The sequence below is a fragment of the Fulmarus glacialis genome, unplaced genomic scaffold (genome assembly GCF_000690835.1).
Source record: "Fulmarus glacialis isolate BGI_N327 unplaced genomic scaffold, ASM69083v1 scaffold7328, whole genome shotgun sequence".
In the NCBI taxonomy this organism is placed as follows: Eukaryota; Metazoa; Chordata; class Aves; order Procellariiformes; family Procellariidae; genus Fulmarus; species Fulmarus glacialis.
This window is the reverse complement of record NW_009227644.1, coordinates 2,607-21,169: the sequence shown is the minus strand read 5'-3', so window position 1 is coordinate 21,169 and position 18,563 is coordinate 2,607. Positions and strand designations below refer to the sequence as shown.

The 18,563-nt window shown below is 38.3% G+C and overlaps 1 protein-coding gene across 1 annotated transcript in view; it reads right to left on the bottom strand.

Annotated features, from left to right (window-relative positions):
* NAV3 (neuron navigator 3) overlaps window positions 1-16,659 on the bottom strand; it is a gene marked incomplete at its 5' end in the record, with an annotated part of 145,255 nt that extends 128,596 nt beyond the window's left edge. The window contains 3 exons of the mRNA XM_009583220.1: window positions 5,456-6,491; window positions 13,774-13,913; window positions 16,591-16,659. Of these exons, the coding sequence (XP_009581515.1) occupies window positions 5,456-6,491; window positions 13,774-13,913; window positions 16,591-16,659 (1,245 nt within the window). The remainder of the gene's footprint in view (window positions 1-5,455; window positions 6,492-13,773; window positions 13,914-16,590) is intronic.
* Between the last annotated feature and the right edge of the window lie 1,904 nt (window positions 16,660-18,563).

Here is an 18,563-nt window from a genome sequence, read left to right as displayed (position 1 = left end):
AAGACATGTGAGTTAAATTGGGAACAGCTGCAGGGAAGGGCTACTAGGATGCTCGTGGGGAAGAAGAAACCCTTCTGAAAGGAAAGAAAAGAGACAATTTGGTTTAGCCTTGCAAAAGAGAAGGAAGGGGATTGGATTATTTCCTCATATATTTAAAAAGACTGATCAAAAAGAGGAAAAACAACATTTTAAGTTAAAGGATTATATTAACAAAGGAATAAATGGATGCAATCTCATCATGTGGGTTGTAAACAATTTCTAACAATGAGATGAGTGAGTTTCTGGAGGAACCTTCCCATTGGAGTAGTGGGGATTAGCTAGTTTAAAATAAAGCTTAGTTTATGAAAGGGTTAATATGGTTGCCAGCGACAGAAGACTGGACAGAATACCCTTTCTGGCTCTTTATCCTACATTTTACTGATTATTTAGTCAAAGGAATAACGCCATACTTGTCTGTATGGCAATTTAAAAGAATAACTTCAGATCATATACAGCAAGCAACTGAATTATCAAGCTACTGTTTTAACTCAGCATTAATCAAGTATGTGTTTATAATGATTTCTTTGCTTATTATCACCCTTCCCATCTCTTAAACCAACACCTCTACACTGGAAACTTTTCTTGCACAATTACTTGAAAATCAAGCATGAGAAAATGGGAGGATTTTTCTAAACACTGTGTTTTTGTCATAAGAAAAACTGGTGGGTGGCAACGTTTAGCGCTACCTACGATTGCAAAATTTTGGTGGTGACTGTTGTTTTATTTTCACAACAGTAATGTAAATAACGGAAATCAATAAAGCACTGTAGTGTAACTTTGAATCATCACATTTTTAAAGAAAGAGTTGCAGTATGTTTAGCAGCACAATCTATTATTAACAAACACAATTAACTGATAGAATGTCTTTTAATGAAAACTTAATTTTAACTCCACAATCGGTGACCAGAAGTAGCTTCTAGTCCTTAAAACTGGACATGAATATGGCTTCAACAAACCCTGCAGATGCTGTGTTTGCAGGATCCTTGAAGAGTAGTTTAATTTTTTCCCTAAGCCAGTATAAAAACATCCTGAACAGGCAGCTGGAATTGAATTTCACTGTGCCTCCAGAGGTGCAACCAGATTATATCCTCCTTCTCATTTGTCACAGCTCTGCACTTCCCATGCACCCCTGAAGCTATGCTCTAGTAACGGAATTGCTTCAATCACCATATAGGAAAGGAGATAGGAAGAAGATTTTAGTACCTCGTAACATGTTTATTTATTATACTGATATTTCCTTTCTCTGTCTCTACCTATTGAACACTTTAGTCCTCACAGAATCATAAAGTAATTTAGATCAGAAAGATGTTCTAGATGCCATCTGGTCCAATGACCTGCTCAAAGCAGGTCTGATTATGTTAAGTTGCTCAGGGCCTTGTCTGGCTGATTCTTGAATAGGTCTGAGGACAGAGCTTCCACAACCTCTCTGGGCAGCCTGCTCAAGATAAAAATATTTTTTCTAACTTTTAATCAGCATCTCCCCTGCTGTAACTTGCATCTGTTACCTCTCATCCTATCAATCACCCTGCATTTCAGAGAAGAGTCTGGCTCCATCTTCCCTATACCAACCTATTAGGTAGCTGAAGTTACCAGTTTCTTATTCTTCAGGGACAAAAGGAGTGCCAAACTGGTTTTTGTAGTCCAGGATCGACACTGAAAGGGTATCTCTGCAAGGTCTCAATTCAGACAGTGCTGAAACTTCTTTCAGATGTCGCTATCATTAAACTACAAATATAGCTGAAGAACTGAAATTTAAGCAATGCACAACATAGAAATGCAGCTCGGGATGATGAGTGGTCAGCTAATTCTCTGCAGCAGTTTCTATACTTTCAGAATTTCAGGCAATAAGCAATTCCTGAGCACCACAGCCCCTGGGATTTGGGCACTTAAGATTCTATATTCCAGCCACGGAAAAGAGACCCACCGAGCTCCTACAACAGTTACTGGAGGAGTCAATAAAATAAAACTAAACTGCAGTACATGCTTCCAATTACAACTCAACGTTCTCCTCTTGAAATACTCCTTTACTGTTTGAGCAAATCCACAGCAAATGTTAATTGCCAACATAACACGTATTTCATGTAAGATTATGATGATTTACATCAACTAAGGATTGCCCCATGGAGCGAGGTGACATTTGTTTAACTCCTGGGTCTATTAGTTATGTTTCCCGTTTTATGGAAATAACGCAAATTTACACAATTTGGCTCACAAAAAATAAAACAATGATTGCATAGAACAGGCTTTTCTCTGGGCAAGAAAATGTTTGGAATTACAGGTTATATTACACTTTTGAGCAATGCGTAGAAAAGCTAAGAACTCCAAATACCGAGCAGTTAAACTGTTACTCTGTGGTAACATTTTAAGAGAAAGATTCGGACTACGTTGCTTTTTATTTTCCTTTAATGCCTCTTTTTCCTGTTTTTGCTGTAACCTAGTAAGCATTAAACTTCTGTGTTACTCTTCTCCATCTGAAATTCAAGCACCACTAAGAAGATAACTAAATTCTATGGCCAATTTCAATACAGGTCTAAGGGACTCTGGCAGATGGCACAATTTCCATCTTCCTCCAATTCTGTCTATGTAGAAGAATGTGTAGTTTAAAGTAGTGGCTGGTATACTTTAAACATTTATACAGTCTCTTACACCTTCCTTTTAGTTGTTTTTCCTGCTGTATCTCTCTTATCAAGCTTTCTGGCAACTGAATTACTTTCACTTCAGCCTTTCTTATATCAGTCGGACCCTGCAGTCAACTTCAGAGGGGACACGTAAGGGGCTGTAAATAACACATTCACAACAGCATTTGAAAATAAATAATCACTTGCTGAGGAGGATGGAAGAATTTAAATTATACCCATTTAGATGATCTCAAATGCAACTCTGACTGTTGCTGCTAATTGTAGAGAAGTAATAATCCCATATGAATTTCCATGCCATGGTGTTTAAGAGGCATAAAAATACAATGTGATATCAGTCAGGACAAAACACCAAGAGTGCAAAGCTGAATAGTGCAATATATCATTTCAGAACCTCCTAGTGAAACGGTATTTTCTATCTACTGTCCATTAATAAAAATACACAACTCCTTGAAAACATGAGTGTTGATAACGGTTATAGCATTGCATCCTCTGTTTAAGCAAAATATATGCCAGCCGCAAAGCAACTCTTTGGAATACTTTCTTTTACTCACAAATCTACAGTAATATCCTCTTGGGTAATAATCAAACAATACAAAATATCTGCAGGTATCAGCAACAAACCAGAAAAAGCACCAGCTTACTTACCCTTGTGTTAACAGCCTAAACTCATCACAGTAGTATATTGCAGTATATTGCAGTATTCTGCAGGATTCTGGATAAAATGCACCGTATTGTTACTAAATTATATTGCAACTTTTTACAAGGTCAGCAGTACAAACGTACAGAGCCTAGATATTCCTTCTAGCTGTAAAAAACGTAGTCTGAATGGTAACTGTTGTTTATTAACTCATTGATGTATACAGCTGTCTTAGCAGCTAACAAGCACACCTGAAAATTCTGTGTATACATTGTGGTGACTGCTCAGAAAACAGTTATGTTTAAGAGCAAGAAAGTGTAAATACAGTACCCCAGCTTTATGCACACTTCTACTTGCCATATGTCCACAAAAATAAATATGCTGACTTTGGAAATATGGATATTTTATCCTTGGTTATATTTATATTCTTGTATGAAATCATTGTGTACTATTACAAAGCCCTTGAGAATTGTAAGAAATGTAGTTACTGTGTATTTTTGGGTCAGATTCTGCTCTCAGTTACAGAGATACACACTGAAGTAACCTCATCAAAGTCCGTCTATTACTCTGGGTTTATGGCATTCTGAGATCAGACCTTGGCTCTGAGAATTTTATTTTCATGCGAAATTTAACTTCAAATACAGTCTCCTTTGCTGTTTGTTTGAAGCAAACATATGATTATTAATACCAAATTTTACTGGAAGATGCATGCTTCTATCACCCTTTAAAATTCAAAATACGTTTTGCTTCATGATGAAGCTTAAAAGAATGATAAGATATCTCCATCATGCAATGAAATGGCATCAATATGTGGTAAAATTGCCATTAAATAACACATGCATCTGAAGACAAAGCATAGCTGCTTTTTCTCTCTCTTTATATATGCACCCTAACACATATGTAGGCCATCCTGTGTACCATGCCGCAAATCGTCTGCATCACTGAGGTTATTCTAGATAGTTATAAAGAAGCACATTCAGTGATATTAAGCACATTCAGTGATACATTTAATTGCAACTCAAGAGGCTACCCATGCATATTAGAATAAATATAACCTATATTACGCCTTTTCCCCCTCCCATACGATTTTCTGAACTGCTTTTGTTCAGAATTAACTTAAACAGCTTATCACTCATCCAGATTGGTTTTGAAGCTATGTTTAGTTGTGTGTAATGATATATATACTCCCTCAGAGCCTACTTCAGCACCTCTTTAATCTTTAGCCAAGACTATCTACAGTACTACTCACTAACAAAAACTGCCAGTATATTTTGCTTAATAATGTATTTGTCATTTTATCAGATGTTAAATTTACCCACAACTGAAGCTAAAGCCCTCCAACAGCTGACATCTGAAATCAGTACTCAAACCAGCCTGCCAGTCTTTCTACACTCACTCGGTCTTCTGAGCTGTACAACAATGAAATCTCTCAGGTTCTCTTCAGTTGCTCTATCAAATAACAAAATAAATTCAGACAAGGTTGATACATGTAACTGTTCATTCCTCTATTGCAGAGCTTTGGCCATCAGATGAGTTTGTATCACCTGTAAAAACTAACTGCCTCCATGGAGTTAATCTATACCTAGTTCGCTTATAAAACTAAACAGGAAAAGGACCTGCAAACAGCAACCTTTTCTCTCTGCCCAAAATACTGTGTATGGTTTTCCCTCTAATATCCTACTAGTACTGTTACATACTCTGAAAACGCCAGCAGTTTATTTTAGGATTTTTTAAGAGAACAGTGTATTTTACGCAAATATTATTGAATATCAGCAAATAAATGTTGAGGTTCTTAAACTCCTCACAACAATATTCGCACTAGAAACCTGACTCAGCCGTGACCTTTCAAAAGCGGCACAGGGAATGTATCATGTGATTTGTATTTCTAATCAAAACATCCTGAATTTTAAATGGCAAATATTTGCGATGGATTGCTTTTGTACAAGGTAGAGACTCGGAGTTCTTGGAATTATTCATACAGTAACATTAAACAAAAAATAATATTAGGAAAACATGTGTGCGATGCTGTGACAGAAACTGGGAGATAAGAAACATAACAGTATGATCCACCATTGCCCTATCTGTTTTAGCTCTCTTTCCTAAATGGTAAGACAAACCCAGTTTCCCTCTGTGACCTTACCTATAAATGAAAGGAGCTACTGTGGCAGTGTTGGGGTGGCTGTATTGCTGTTGCTGAGGAAGCTGGACGACACCATTTCCCGTGCCTTGGCCGCTGTTTGCAGCCATCGAGGCCGACAGAGCCGCAGAGGACCCCGGGATAAGAGCTGCGCTTGGTTCTTTCCCTTCAGAAGAAGCAAGGCCAGAGGAAGGAGAAGCCTTCTCGCTAAGTTGAGATTTTGGTGTTGATTGGGACTGGTTTCCTTTCGTAGTCCTCAGTTTTTCAACCTCTTTACTTCCCGTGCATGCAGATGAAGCGCTCTGCTTTGCTGTTGGCACCTTCGATCCAGGTTTTGGGATCCCACTAGAAGACGGTATTAAACTTTCCTTCTTGGCTGCTGTCGTCTTGCTTCCCTTTGGGATTAAGCTTGCAATTTTTGAGCTCTTCTTTGTAGATGTTTCAGTGACCTGCTCCTTCTCTTCCTTGACTGTTTTCTCAGTGCAAACTTTGTTTTTGTCCCTGTTCTTTTCCTCTTTGTCCTTTGGCTGTAGCAAAGACTTTTTATTGCTGAGATTTTTGCTTCCAGCTTTCGGGGGGGTTAACTTCGGTGATACTTTAGGACTGCTACTTGTGGAGCCGCCGCTGTTCACCCCGCCACTTAAGACATCCATTTCACCACACTCTGAAAGGGTATCATCCTCTCTCCCACTGTCACTGGGTCCTGAGCTCAGCGACAAAGGAGGTCTCAGAGCAGTCCTAGCATTAACCAGCTTGAATTTTTCCAGCATAGATTTTTGTCCAGATGAAGGGGGCTTCACGCCTTCAGAAGGGGGTGGCTTGAGCCTGTCTGAAGGTGGAGTAGGGGAGGTTGCAGGACTAGGCTGTTTCACAGACAGCATGGTAGAGGTCGCGCTGTGTTTGACATTCATGGATTTGCTGCGCCAAGGCTTGCTGGCACTTGGAGAGGGTATGGCAGAGACCTGCTGCTGCCCGGTGCTGGTGGGATGCTGCACATTTCCATTCATGCCTGCAGATGGGTGAGGGCCTTTTGGTGAATCTGCTTAAAAAACAGAAAGAACCATAATGGTACAGTTATTCTCCCACCTCCTGCTTGAAGGTGATACCATAATCCTCTGGCATTTAAAACACAGTTACATGCGATTTATAATAAACATAATTTACATGCGCATGGAACATGAAGGATACTAATCAAAAATGCCTTCCCCCACCACCACCACCATCTTGGTGTTGTGCAATACTTCTATGAGCTCAAGAGACCCTTGGAAACACCTTCCTTGTAACCATTTCATTATGCAAATTAAACCTTCCCATTTAAAGATTTTATCTTTAATAAGTCATAAAGAAATTCTTCCAATCACTTGTTAATAATAAAACACTGAGACATGGAAGAAAAAAAATGCTACAATATTGGAAGAAAAACAAAACCAGAGAAAGATGGTTTTGATGTTTAGTGAAAGCAAAATATGTGCGAGAAAGCTGAGGTTTTGGGCAGGAGAAGGAGGACTGAATAATACTGAAATTAAATGGATACGATCAATACTCATAAAAGCAAAAAATGGCAGGTCACTATACTTTTTTTGTTTTTAAGTACAGTTAACAACCTTTAGTAGCTGATTTCAGGAACTTATCCCAGTGTACTTTCATAGGGAAAAAATATATCAACAGTTTCACCAGTGTCAGTACTTGAAAGTTACAGTGATATATCCTCTACATGGGTACAGCAACAATAGCTGTTTTGGGCTTGAAGCTCAGGTAGGTACAGAAGGCTCGTTTGTGTGGCTCTGGTATCTTCACTACGTTTACACTGAAACTTCAGTGAACCTGCAGAATGAATGAGAACAAGACTCCTTCTGCAATAATCAAACTATGCTAATCGACAACCATGATTTTCAAAAAAGTCATCTACCCTTATTAAGCAAAACAGACCAATGCACAAAAAGGTTAAGCTCTTCTGTATGAAGCCCAGATTTCCAAGACATATCTGAGAATCTAAACACTGTTACTCTGGAGCACCAGAGAAATGAAGTGGTAATGGCAATCAAATCTGTGGTAGATAGCTATTTCAGCAGATGACATATTTTCTCTCAGTGTATCTATCTTGTCTTGCCATTCAGTCTTGGGACTGCCAGAGAATTAGGCATAAGCCTGCTTATAGTATATCAAATTCAGAACTACAAGAAAGCCTATGAAACATGCAATGCAAATGTAGTTCATGGAATGGCAAAAAAAGTGTCCTTGATGTGTTACATACACCCATGAAGCCAAAGCCATGCCTTGGGACCCTTCTGTCTCAATAATATAGTAGATGAGGACGCTGAAGACATTTGTCCTTTCAGCACAGAGTGTGAAGTTATGCATCATTTTCATTTTTGCAGTCTCAGCCCTAAGGCCCTAGTATGGATTAGACTACCCACCTGGAAGTCTGAAGGCCATAATACACATACGAAAAGGAGGATTTTGAGCATCCTGAAAGGGGAGCTGTTTTTTTCTTTAACAAAGAGAACGTAAACAGCAAAATCTACTTCTCTAAATAGCATGTAAGAAGTTCTAGTTTAAAAAAAAAAAATCTGAACAAAAGTAACACGACAGAAATGTAACAGCTTTTACTTGCTTAACACTATTAACAACTGTACCCTGGCAGGCCAATCACCTCCACCTGAATAGATGCTGTATAATTCCACCTGCCCAGAGTTTTTTGTGTGCTTCTCAGCCTGATATGCAAACCCCACAGCTCTAAACGAGCTCAGTCCACCTTCACAGAAGGTTTCCAGCACCTCTGCTGCATCCACTTACTAGATAAGAAAACTTTAACTGGTAAGGGTTACCTCAGAGCATTTTTTGGGACAGGTGAGGTTATGGCTTGTTCCCCAGCTCCAGGTAGCACCATGCGCATGGAGCAGCTTTGGTGGGCAGCTGCAGAACTGATCCCTCCCTTGCGACAAAGGCAGGAATTGTGGCTGGGCCCCTGCTATTTTCTGGTGAGCCTCAGATCCTGGAAGAGAGCCTGGGGCCAACAGCAGCTGTTGGAAATTACTGCAGCCCTCAGGCTTTCTTAATTTATACCAGGGATCAGCCCCATGGCTGATAGCCCAGGACTGGGTGTGCACAAGGACCTTCCTGCACACGTCCTGCCTTGCACTAAGCTTGCCTTAATTACACAGGAGGATTGGGGTCTTTAGCTATCCCAATAATTTTGCAGAAGAACAATTCACCATAAGAATACACAAAGCTAATGCAGAATACATGTAACAATCTGTGAACAGCAGGATGCTACTACACACTGTTGTATCAATTCTGTTACCTTTGTATGGCTTCAGGCTATTAGTTTTACTTCAAAAAAAAAAAAAAGCATCTGATTAAAAAGAAGAATGTATGCCTTGCCATATTTCCTGCTATATAATGTTAAACTCATTTGGGGGGGGGGGCGGAAAAATTGTAAAAAGAAGAGTATTTACCGTTTTATCAACAGCTTGTTGTGCTATGTGTATAGCAAAAAACCGCAGGTTCCTGGAACCACTGGTACTTATTTGATCCCTATGTCACAAACCATAAACAGCATCAAAAAAGTTACAGAGAACTTTAACTCGCCTTTAATCTTCAATTTAAAATGTATCCTTAATGTTTCCGCAAAGAATGTGGACTACACACTCTCAAGAAATTGAGAGTCTGTCTGTATGTTTAAAGATGTGGAATGAAAAGATTTATTTCCCCCCCAGACCAAATGTATTACTTGAAGCTTCGCATCATTCATTGCTTTCAGTTGGGACTTAGCTTCAGCTGTTCATTATATGAAATCTGTCCCCACCTTGTGGTGATTTTGATACAGAGTGAATCCAACCTAAGACAAGGATTTCATATTTCTATAAACTAAATTTCACAAGAACACAGGCTTCTGTTTAGGGCCTGATCCCCTTACTGCTGAAATGCATAATCAGCTTTGAAAACACTTTTACATTCTGCTTGAGAGCTCTGTGCTTCAGGGCTTGGCCCAACCTGCATTGGGAAGGGAGAACAGCAACACCTCCAGGTGTTCAGTGCAAAAAGAGAAATTTCTACCAGAACCCAGCAAAAACATGACAACCAAATGGACATTTTCAAGTCCACTTTTCATAGGCTGTTGCACAAATAAAGGACACATGTGGGGTTAGACTTGGGTCCAGTACATAATCAACATCCTCTGTCTTCTCATCTGTGATCTTTGCTGTGTTCTGTGCTGTTGGAGAAGACAGGACCTCTGTGACAACAGGTCCCCCATTGCAGCATGGTTAGGTACTGATAATCTAAATATTCTGTAGCAGGCAGGTGCCCAGATTAGAGTATCCAATTTTAGTCACTCACAATAAAAAAGGTTAGTAGAAAATGGAAGCGCTGCAAGGGATTGCTATAGGGATGTTTGGAGGAACAGGAAGTCTATCTGGTAAGACTACAGGACCTCTGTGACAACAGGTCCCCCATTGCAGCATGGTTAGGTACTGATAATCTAAATATTCTGTAGCAGGCAGGTGCCCAGATTAGAGTATCCAATTTTAGTCACTCACAATAAAAAAGGTTAGTAGAAAATGGAAGCGCTGCAAGGGATTGCTATAGGGATGTTTGGAGGAACAGGAAGTCTATCTGGTAAGACTAAAAGAATTACAATAAAAAAGGTTAGTAGAAAATGGAAGTGCTGCAAGGGATTGCTATAAGGATGTTTGGAGGAACGGGAAGTCTATCTGGTAAGACTAAAAGAATTCAGCTTGTTCAACTGTCGCTTTCCAGCTGTCCATAAGAAAGTAGCTACCCCTTATCAGCACAGGAGAACAGCACCAGGGACAACTGGCAAAATACTGGCACCAGAAGAAACATAAACAAATTAGCTATAAATGTACATACTGGCCACAGAAGAACAACAATTTGCATCATCAGACAATGGAGTTCCAGGACAGAGTTTCTCAGAGTTGGTATGGGCAAAATAACCAAATACTGTTGAAACCGAGTTTGGACAATACACAAACACCATTTTATATTATTAAATTCTATTGTGTCGTGATTTAACCCCAGCTGGCAACTAAGCACCAGGCATCCGCTCACTCACTCCCCCCTGGTGGGGGAGAGAAGAGAAACGGAAGGGTAAAAGTGAGAAAACTCGTGGGTATTATCAACACTGTTTTCAGCACAAATCCAAAACATAGCCTCATACTAGCTTCTATGAAGAAAATTAACTCTATCCCAGCCAAAACCAGTACGTATTGAAAAGCAGGCAATTAAACTCCATGAGAAAGAGACCCTTATCAGCGTTCAGATACAGTGTTTCTAAGCTCTAAAGTGTAAATACTTGTTTTTAAGATTTGACTTGAATTAGAACATTATTTCTTTGCTGGACTCAAAACACCCGGGGCATCCACCTTATTAGCAATGAGAATAATTACTTTATTCAAATAGTTTCATTTTCATAGTTTTATTTTCGTCTTTATTTTATTAAGTCAGAAGCAGATAGAGGTGACATGACCTGGAAAACAGATGTGTTCTTTGAAACCCATCCATAAGCTGCAAAGTCCAGAGAGAAAAAAAGAAAAAAAAAAAAAAAAAGATCAGCTCTCTAAAGCTCCACAGATGAGTTTCGGCTAATGGCACGTTCATTGTTTTGGTGCATTCTGTGTTCCTGACTTAACCACAGCTACACACAGTTACCAGTTACATTGTTACAGCAACGGGTTGGGTCTGTGGGTGAAAACTGGGCTGCGCTCAATAAAGAGCAAACCTATGTTGGCGCAGGGGAGCTAAGTTTCTTACTGTGTGAACTACTCCCAAAGCAACACTCAAAGGAGGTAACATTAATGACATACTAAATAATGAAATACCACATAAAAGGCCCGTATCACATCTTATTTTGGATCACCTTCATGTCTTCTTTAACTCTGTGACTACACATCCATCCCCACTGTGACTGAGTTGGAAACCATGTTATGCAGGATTTCAAGTATTACGTATAACTGGATTGAAAAAAACCCTTGTGCCTTATATCTTTTCTAAGGTCTCCTTATAGCACATACAGGAAGGTGTACAGCAGAGAAAAATGTACCAAAAGTAGTCTGCCCTTGAAGAGGTCTGGAGGTCCCAACCTCTAATGACTATTTACCTAGCGCAATTCATCTCTTTTTCCACTTCAATTTATGCAGCACTCATGCAGAATTACAAGCTATTTACTGTATGATCTATGTTTCAGAAATTAGAGTGTGTAGACTGTATATCCATTCAATGGAAGCTGTTAAAGTTATCTTGATCCAAGCATCTGCATCAGAAGCAAAATTTGAATTATAAGGTTTATTATGTGTGCTACACTGTAAGGAAGAATCAGTTTTTCAACGTATAGTGACACTTTTTTTTAAAGAGGTGTTTGTTATTATTACTATTACTATTGTGAAGGCTGAAGTTTTTTTCTAAACAAATAATTCAAAAAAACTCAGGTCACAGAGCATCCTCAAATACTTTAAAAAAAGTATCAAAAGACTACTTGGAAATTTCATTGTAATATTCAAAAATTAACCACTACAATAATTAAATTTAAAATATAGCATGGTTCAGTTGTTTTTCTCTTTAGGCAAAGAAGTAGCATGGTGAATTCAAGTACAGGTTCTCATGTGTTCTTTTAGGGTATTATAAAAAATATCACTTCGCTATCTTTCCACTCATAGCAGTCATTTTTGCTGATTAACTTCTGCTTTATACTCTAAAACAAACTTTTATTTGGTTTATATTCTCCTGTAAAATCAATGTTCTTCCATCCATTCTGCTGTTTTGAAAGAAAGAAAAAAGAGCGGACAGAAACATCTCAAATATAGTATTCTGTAGTTATGCAACATTACATTTTCTATATCCTGTAAAATGAATTGAATGATTATACACAAACAAAGCCACCCCTTATCCTCTTGCACGTGATGAATTCACTAAAAATCTCATCAAGGTTCTCATTCTCTGCTGTAAAGAAATGGGAAAATAAAGAAATCCGTCATGCAAAAAGCCACGTAAATGTGCAATGTAATGCAAACCTTATCAGTCAAAAGACAGTTCCCAAGTAACAAGCTGAGAATATTAATATCTACAAGCATGTCTCACCTTGAATCATTTCGCTCTCACATATTTCAGTAGCAAACTTATGCCAACATTATGGAGCAATTCTAAAACCTAAACTGCTGTACATACCTTCAGTCAAGCAGCCACATCTCCTACTTCATAACTTCACTATCGTATTTGTGAACTATACAGTGTCTGCTCAGTTTTCACTCTGATCTCTTTCTACTTTTAGCCTGGATGTCTTGCCATAAATGAGTCCTTGATAAAATAAATCCTACCATAGAACTATCTAAAACATTCAACTCTGATAGTAAAAATAAAGAAATAACTATTGAAAGGATGGTTTTATATCTTCAGATACAGCTAGGGGCAAAGTGTGTTCATCAGAATTTTGTAAAAAAAATCTGGATAGCTGCCTGTTGCTTGGATGAAGAACATTCACTGCATACTTGTTCCTCCCACAGACCCCAAGGATGCAAACGGGTACTATGTATATTGTATCATTTTCAACTGTACTCTAACCCAGAGATATGAATAAAATGCTGTTCATTACACAAAGGGAGAAAGAAGCGGGGGAAGGGGCTGGATTAGTTACACAACTCAGAAAGCTGAATTTTTACATTATTCTTTCTGATATAAAGCCTGAAGAGGCACATTTTCCAGGAAAACAGTGTCAGGGTGGGAGAAATGGAAGGACCCAGGGATCTCAGTTTGTTCCATAAAGGAAGTTCATGTTTAAAGGAGGCAATAAAACACGAACGCTGAATTCAAATCCCTGCAAAATTTCATTACATTTGACTTAATTTCCAATCCTCTATTCAGACTTACATATACACGAGGTAAGGTTCTGAAGGAATAGATACATGTAATGTTCTGATGCAAATATAATATTCTGATTCTTCTCCATTAGAGGCTAAGATGCTAAGTCCCCTGAAAATTATGGCAGTCTTCCTTTGGGTATGAGTAGACTTGAATATGGACCAAGATTATAGGCATCCAATATGGACTCATTTTTACTTCAGAAAAATCACCCAGTGATATTTCCATCAAAGAGGGATAAAATATAATTATAACATCCTGAAAGTCTGCAGTTCTGAACTTTAATCCCAACTCAACCACAAGTCCTAATTCAGAGCCCTATCTCCATAGGTCTTCCTAAATATTACATTCATTTCTTTGACCATTGTGGATGGGTTCTTTAGGTGGTTTTTTTTTTCCCTCTTGTATGTTATGTAGAGTAAGCTTAGTAACTTTTAACCACTTACCTTTTTCATTTCCGTTTGCATATTGTGGAGGCTTGTTTTTGTCAATGCTGTTAAAGCTCTGGCTTCTCCGATTTAAATTAGAAGCTCCCTGGACTTTGGTACTGCTGCCTGCAGCTGGCACCCTTGAGGGTCCTGGAAGCCTGGAATGGTATAATCAGAAATCAGTTCATTTTACGTAATGCAACATATAGAGGAGGTAGTATGCAAATATCAGACCAGAATTTAAAACCAACAACTGAAAACAATGATTTCAAGTAAGCAACAATGAACAGGAGGATTCAAATTAGTTAGACTCCACAAATGAAAATAAAAGCTTATCCTTACACACACAAAAGGGAAAAAAATGCTTTCTAGAGTCACAAGACATGTAAGAAAATGCTTTGCATTTGCCATTAACATTGCTAAAACAGATTCAGCCTAAAAAACCATTAAAGTGCAATATTAACTTTTATTTAAATCTGTCACTTTTGAAGAGGAAATGTTACAGAAATTGATTAGGAAGCACAACAATACATAGTGAGAAATATTTCATATCTCTTACTTTAGTAAATGTTTCACAGTGTTTAGCATAAAAGCTGGCTTTTTAGTTATCATCTTTGGTTATTTTTCAGAGGGGTATTGGTTAAAGCACTTCCACCTTATTATTTTAAATGAAAAATATTGAAAATACATATTTCAGCTAGATGCTACAGATGCATGTGTACCTTTTAGATAGAAGTATATAAAGTAGACTATACAGTTCATTTGTTAGTATTTGCTGCCACCATCTGAACCTTACTGTGTGGCTATGCTAAGGAAAAAAAGGTAGACTCTCTTGTCCGTGGTGTGTGTAAGCCTGCATCTTTTTTCTGTCTGAATCTGTTCTCTGATGTAAGATTCTTTAATACATGCTTACTTCAAACTTTCTGCAGCATCTCTGTGGGCACCCCCACTCCTTCCCACTTTTGTTATCTGATAGGCAAAATGAAATGCTCGAATCAGCAAGAGGCTTTTGCCATAGGAGAAGAATATCCCTCTTCTGTTTCTCACTTATTGGAATGATATGATGATTTTAATAGTGGCAATAAAAATTATACCAGAGTCATAGAATTCTGTTAGTTTCACTATATTACGAAAGAGCAGCATCGGAAGGGAGAAAAAAATCACGTCACAAAGAATTACAAAACGTTAGATTTCTTCCAAACTTTTTTTTGTTTAATATACTGGTATAGCAGAAATGTTCAAATCATTCTATTTTCATTAGCGAACATATGTAAACAGCTCCGTGTTCTCTTCCTTTACCAATTTAAGCCTCAGAGAGCTAATCCATTAGTTATTTTTATGGCTCATTCTGGCTGCCAGCCTGCCCTGCTAGTCCCTGTGCCGAGCCCAGAGCAGACTGTCTCTGCTCTGCAGCTGTACGCATGCTAACCTTTACCGTGACCCATGATTTCGAGTGATCTTCTGTTCCCTGAAGAATGCACTAAAACAAACTTAAAAATCCATTTGCTCCTTCTCATTACCCTAATTTGACAGGCAGTAAGAGCCCTGAGATTGTTTGTCAAAGGTAATGAAAAAAGCAATGAGAAGGCATGTGCAACACTGGAAACTCATCTGTTCTGTTAAAATATAAAATACTTCTGCATATATTCTGCATGCCAAAATTCGAGAACTTGTCACAGTAAGCACATTACACATGAGGTCATTTGCTCTACACACTTTCCAGTTTACCTCATTTTCTGTCTTTTTTAATTGAATTCAGGTTTTAAATCACTCTTTCAGAATCATGTTAAGCAGCTAAGGAAATGCAAAGAGGAGAATAACAAATAAGGGACAAGTCACATACCTCTGAACAGGCTTCGGAAACACTGCCACAGATTTAAAGTATTAGACAATAAGACTGTTAACCCCAACATGTTGAATGTGGACAAGACAGGAGCATCAGCAATAAGGAAAACTGAAGACCTATAAATGCAGGTGCAAAGCAACTGGACCATGGTATAGCTCATTCCAAGCTATCACCAGCAACTCAAATTGTGTTAGTGCGCTATACTGCAAAATGCGATCTTTATTGTAGATTATGCAATTTAAAGTTCATTGTTCTCACCAATGAACTGGACAGCAAAGGTATAATTAATGAACACATTAATTATCCCCCACAAAAAAAAAGCTAGAAAAAAGATTAAGCTTTAGACCTCAGTTTCTTTCTTCCGCAATCTGGCTTGTAGATTTTAGTGCTCATGGAAGTGATAAAGTAAAAGTACTGATGAAATCTGAAACAGGTCAGCTCCTACACACAGCTCTGTCAAATTCACTGCCAAAACAAAGCATCTCGTTAATGGGGACTGTGTGCGGGCTACTCTTGATGGAGCAGAAGTCTTGGAAGTGGTTCTTTTTTTCTGCTCTTTTTTGCTTCTGCGTGAACTTGGCTCTGTGAACTCAACTTCTCAGGTGGGTTTGCGATACACGCAAAAGAGCTAGTGGGAATTGGGGTGGACTCCCAAACTTCTTTTCACTCATGACTAAAATAAGGATTTGAGCCAGAGAGTAGAGAGCACTAAAATCACCAACTAATCCTTCACATCCAATATTTTACATGCAGGATACAAAGATGCAGAATACATAACAACCAGAAATATTACTAATATACAGTACAGATCAGCTCCTTCCAGTCCATACAAGGCTTTCCAATGGCAGAGCTCATCGTTGCAAAGCTTGCACGCATAACATAAATACACATTGTTTAATGTCTGCTTATGTCCAAAGGAGAAAATATCAATGGGCATATACTTGCTTGAGTATCACTAACAAGCAATAAATTAGAGATATTTAACTGACCTAGAAGTCTTTTTTTGACTGGTTGCAATTCCACTGTGATTAGACTGAGTTGCATATCTGGCTGTGAGACTGTGTGAGAAGAAACAGAGAAATTGAATTAAAGAATTTCTTTGAACATGTATAGAAAGAACACACTTACCAGCAAACTATGAGTTAATGAATGCAAATTGAACATGGATAGAAAACACAAATTAACTGGCAAAAATATGTAATAATGCAAACATGCAGATTTTTATGAGAGATGCAATGCACAGATTATGAAATAATGGATATTGTTATAACTTGTCTCGTTTGCTAGAAATTATCTTAGGAATAGACAATGCAGGCAAATTTCCAGTGACTGAATTACTGAAGTCTAGCTCAATTCACACAGAATGCACCTTAAAACTTTGTGCCTTTTTTTTTTTTATCCACAAAAAGTACTAAGCACAAATATCAGCTACTAGTTTCTCCAGCAACCTGGCTGGGTTCACAGTCTGGCAGTTAGGAATGAATTTGCTATACCAGATCCAACACGGACTCATAAAAATTCCTGCTAAAGAAAAGTGATCCTCCTGACAGTAGAGCTATGTGAAAGAAGCATCCCATCATAATTTTCATTACTGTTACAGCAGCACAGGTCATGTATGTGATGTATCACCCAGGCAATGAATCAGAGGCTTCATTAGGAAAGCCCTGACATGTGTTTAGACTCACTGTTAAATTCCATAGGAAAATGCACCTTTGTCTATTAAGGCATCCGAGTAGTGTTTCTGCAACAGAAGATATGCTGTGCTATAGGGCTAAGAGCTGCATATACCTTTTGACACCCAACAATGTGCCATTACTAAACAGCAAATTCATGCCTCTATTTTTTTAGACATTTGCATAGGGGATATGTCAAAGGTATGGCCTAGGTAAGTCCTCCTGCCAGATAATTTCAGTTTCTATGAACAGGTGCATCCTTTGGGATCCACACAGCCTAAAGATAGAGACAGGTGCCTAAGCCAGGTGCAATCACAACATCAAATTCCTTGCATTATTAAGGAAGTGATGGAGAACTGAGTAAACAGAAGCTCTGATAGTCACAGATTGCTTTTGTCTTTTACAGTTCTGCGTCTTCCAGCAACCCTTCTGAGTAGCAGCAGAAATCACAGAGCTCTAGTTCCAGCTTTATAGACTGGCAGCACTTATAAGAAACACCTGGTGGTATTGAGTCTACCAGAAAAGTGTTAAGCAATTTCTGCTAGTCCACTGAAGCAGATAGCCTGAGTATAGAGTGGATGGGAGAAGCCTTCAAGGGAGAAAGGTCTTCCCATATTGGCACAGCAGTCCTGAAGAGAAGTGAGGGGAAGGCACAAACCAAGGGACAATGGGATGCATGATTATTGTTACTTTACCAAATTAAACCCCAATAAAGGGTTCAGCATTGCCTCTGTGCCTGCCAATTACACATGGCACATGTGCACGTCATGAACGTAAAAAAAAAAAGGAGAGTACTTCAGTCTTAAGAGGGCAAAAAGGAATCGTTCAGTATGTCAGAGCAGCATTCAGTTCTCTGACATATATCTTCACAGTAATGCTGGAAAAGTGTTTTTTTAAATGACCATAACTTCTGTGGGAATTATAATAAATTATAATAGTATCATAATTATAATAGTATCATAATAGTTTATATGTTTTTATCTATCTAGTCATTAGCATATTAAATTATATTTCACTTACAGCTACCTTTCTTAATAATGTCTGGACTTATGATGCAAATGTGACATAGGACGTTTTGCTGAAGTTGCTAAATTTGTGGCTGACATAATAGCCCATCTTTTGATAAGATCTTCCACTCGTGTTTTCTTCAACATATTTAAAATGAAGGAATCTAGAAATGGTTAGCTGGTTATCTGCATTGACTAAACTAAGAAGTTTGTGAGAAAAATGGTATGTCAAATAAAACCTTAGTGCATTTATGTTGTAAAAGGTAAAATGATACACAGTAC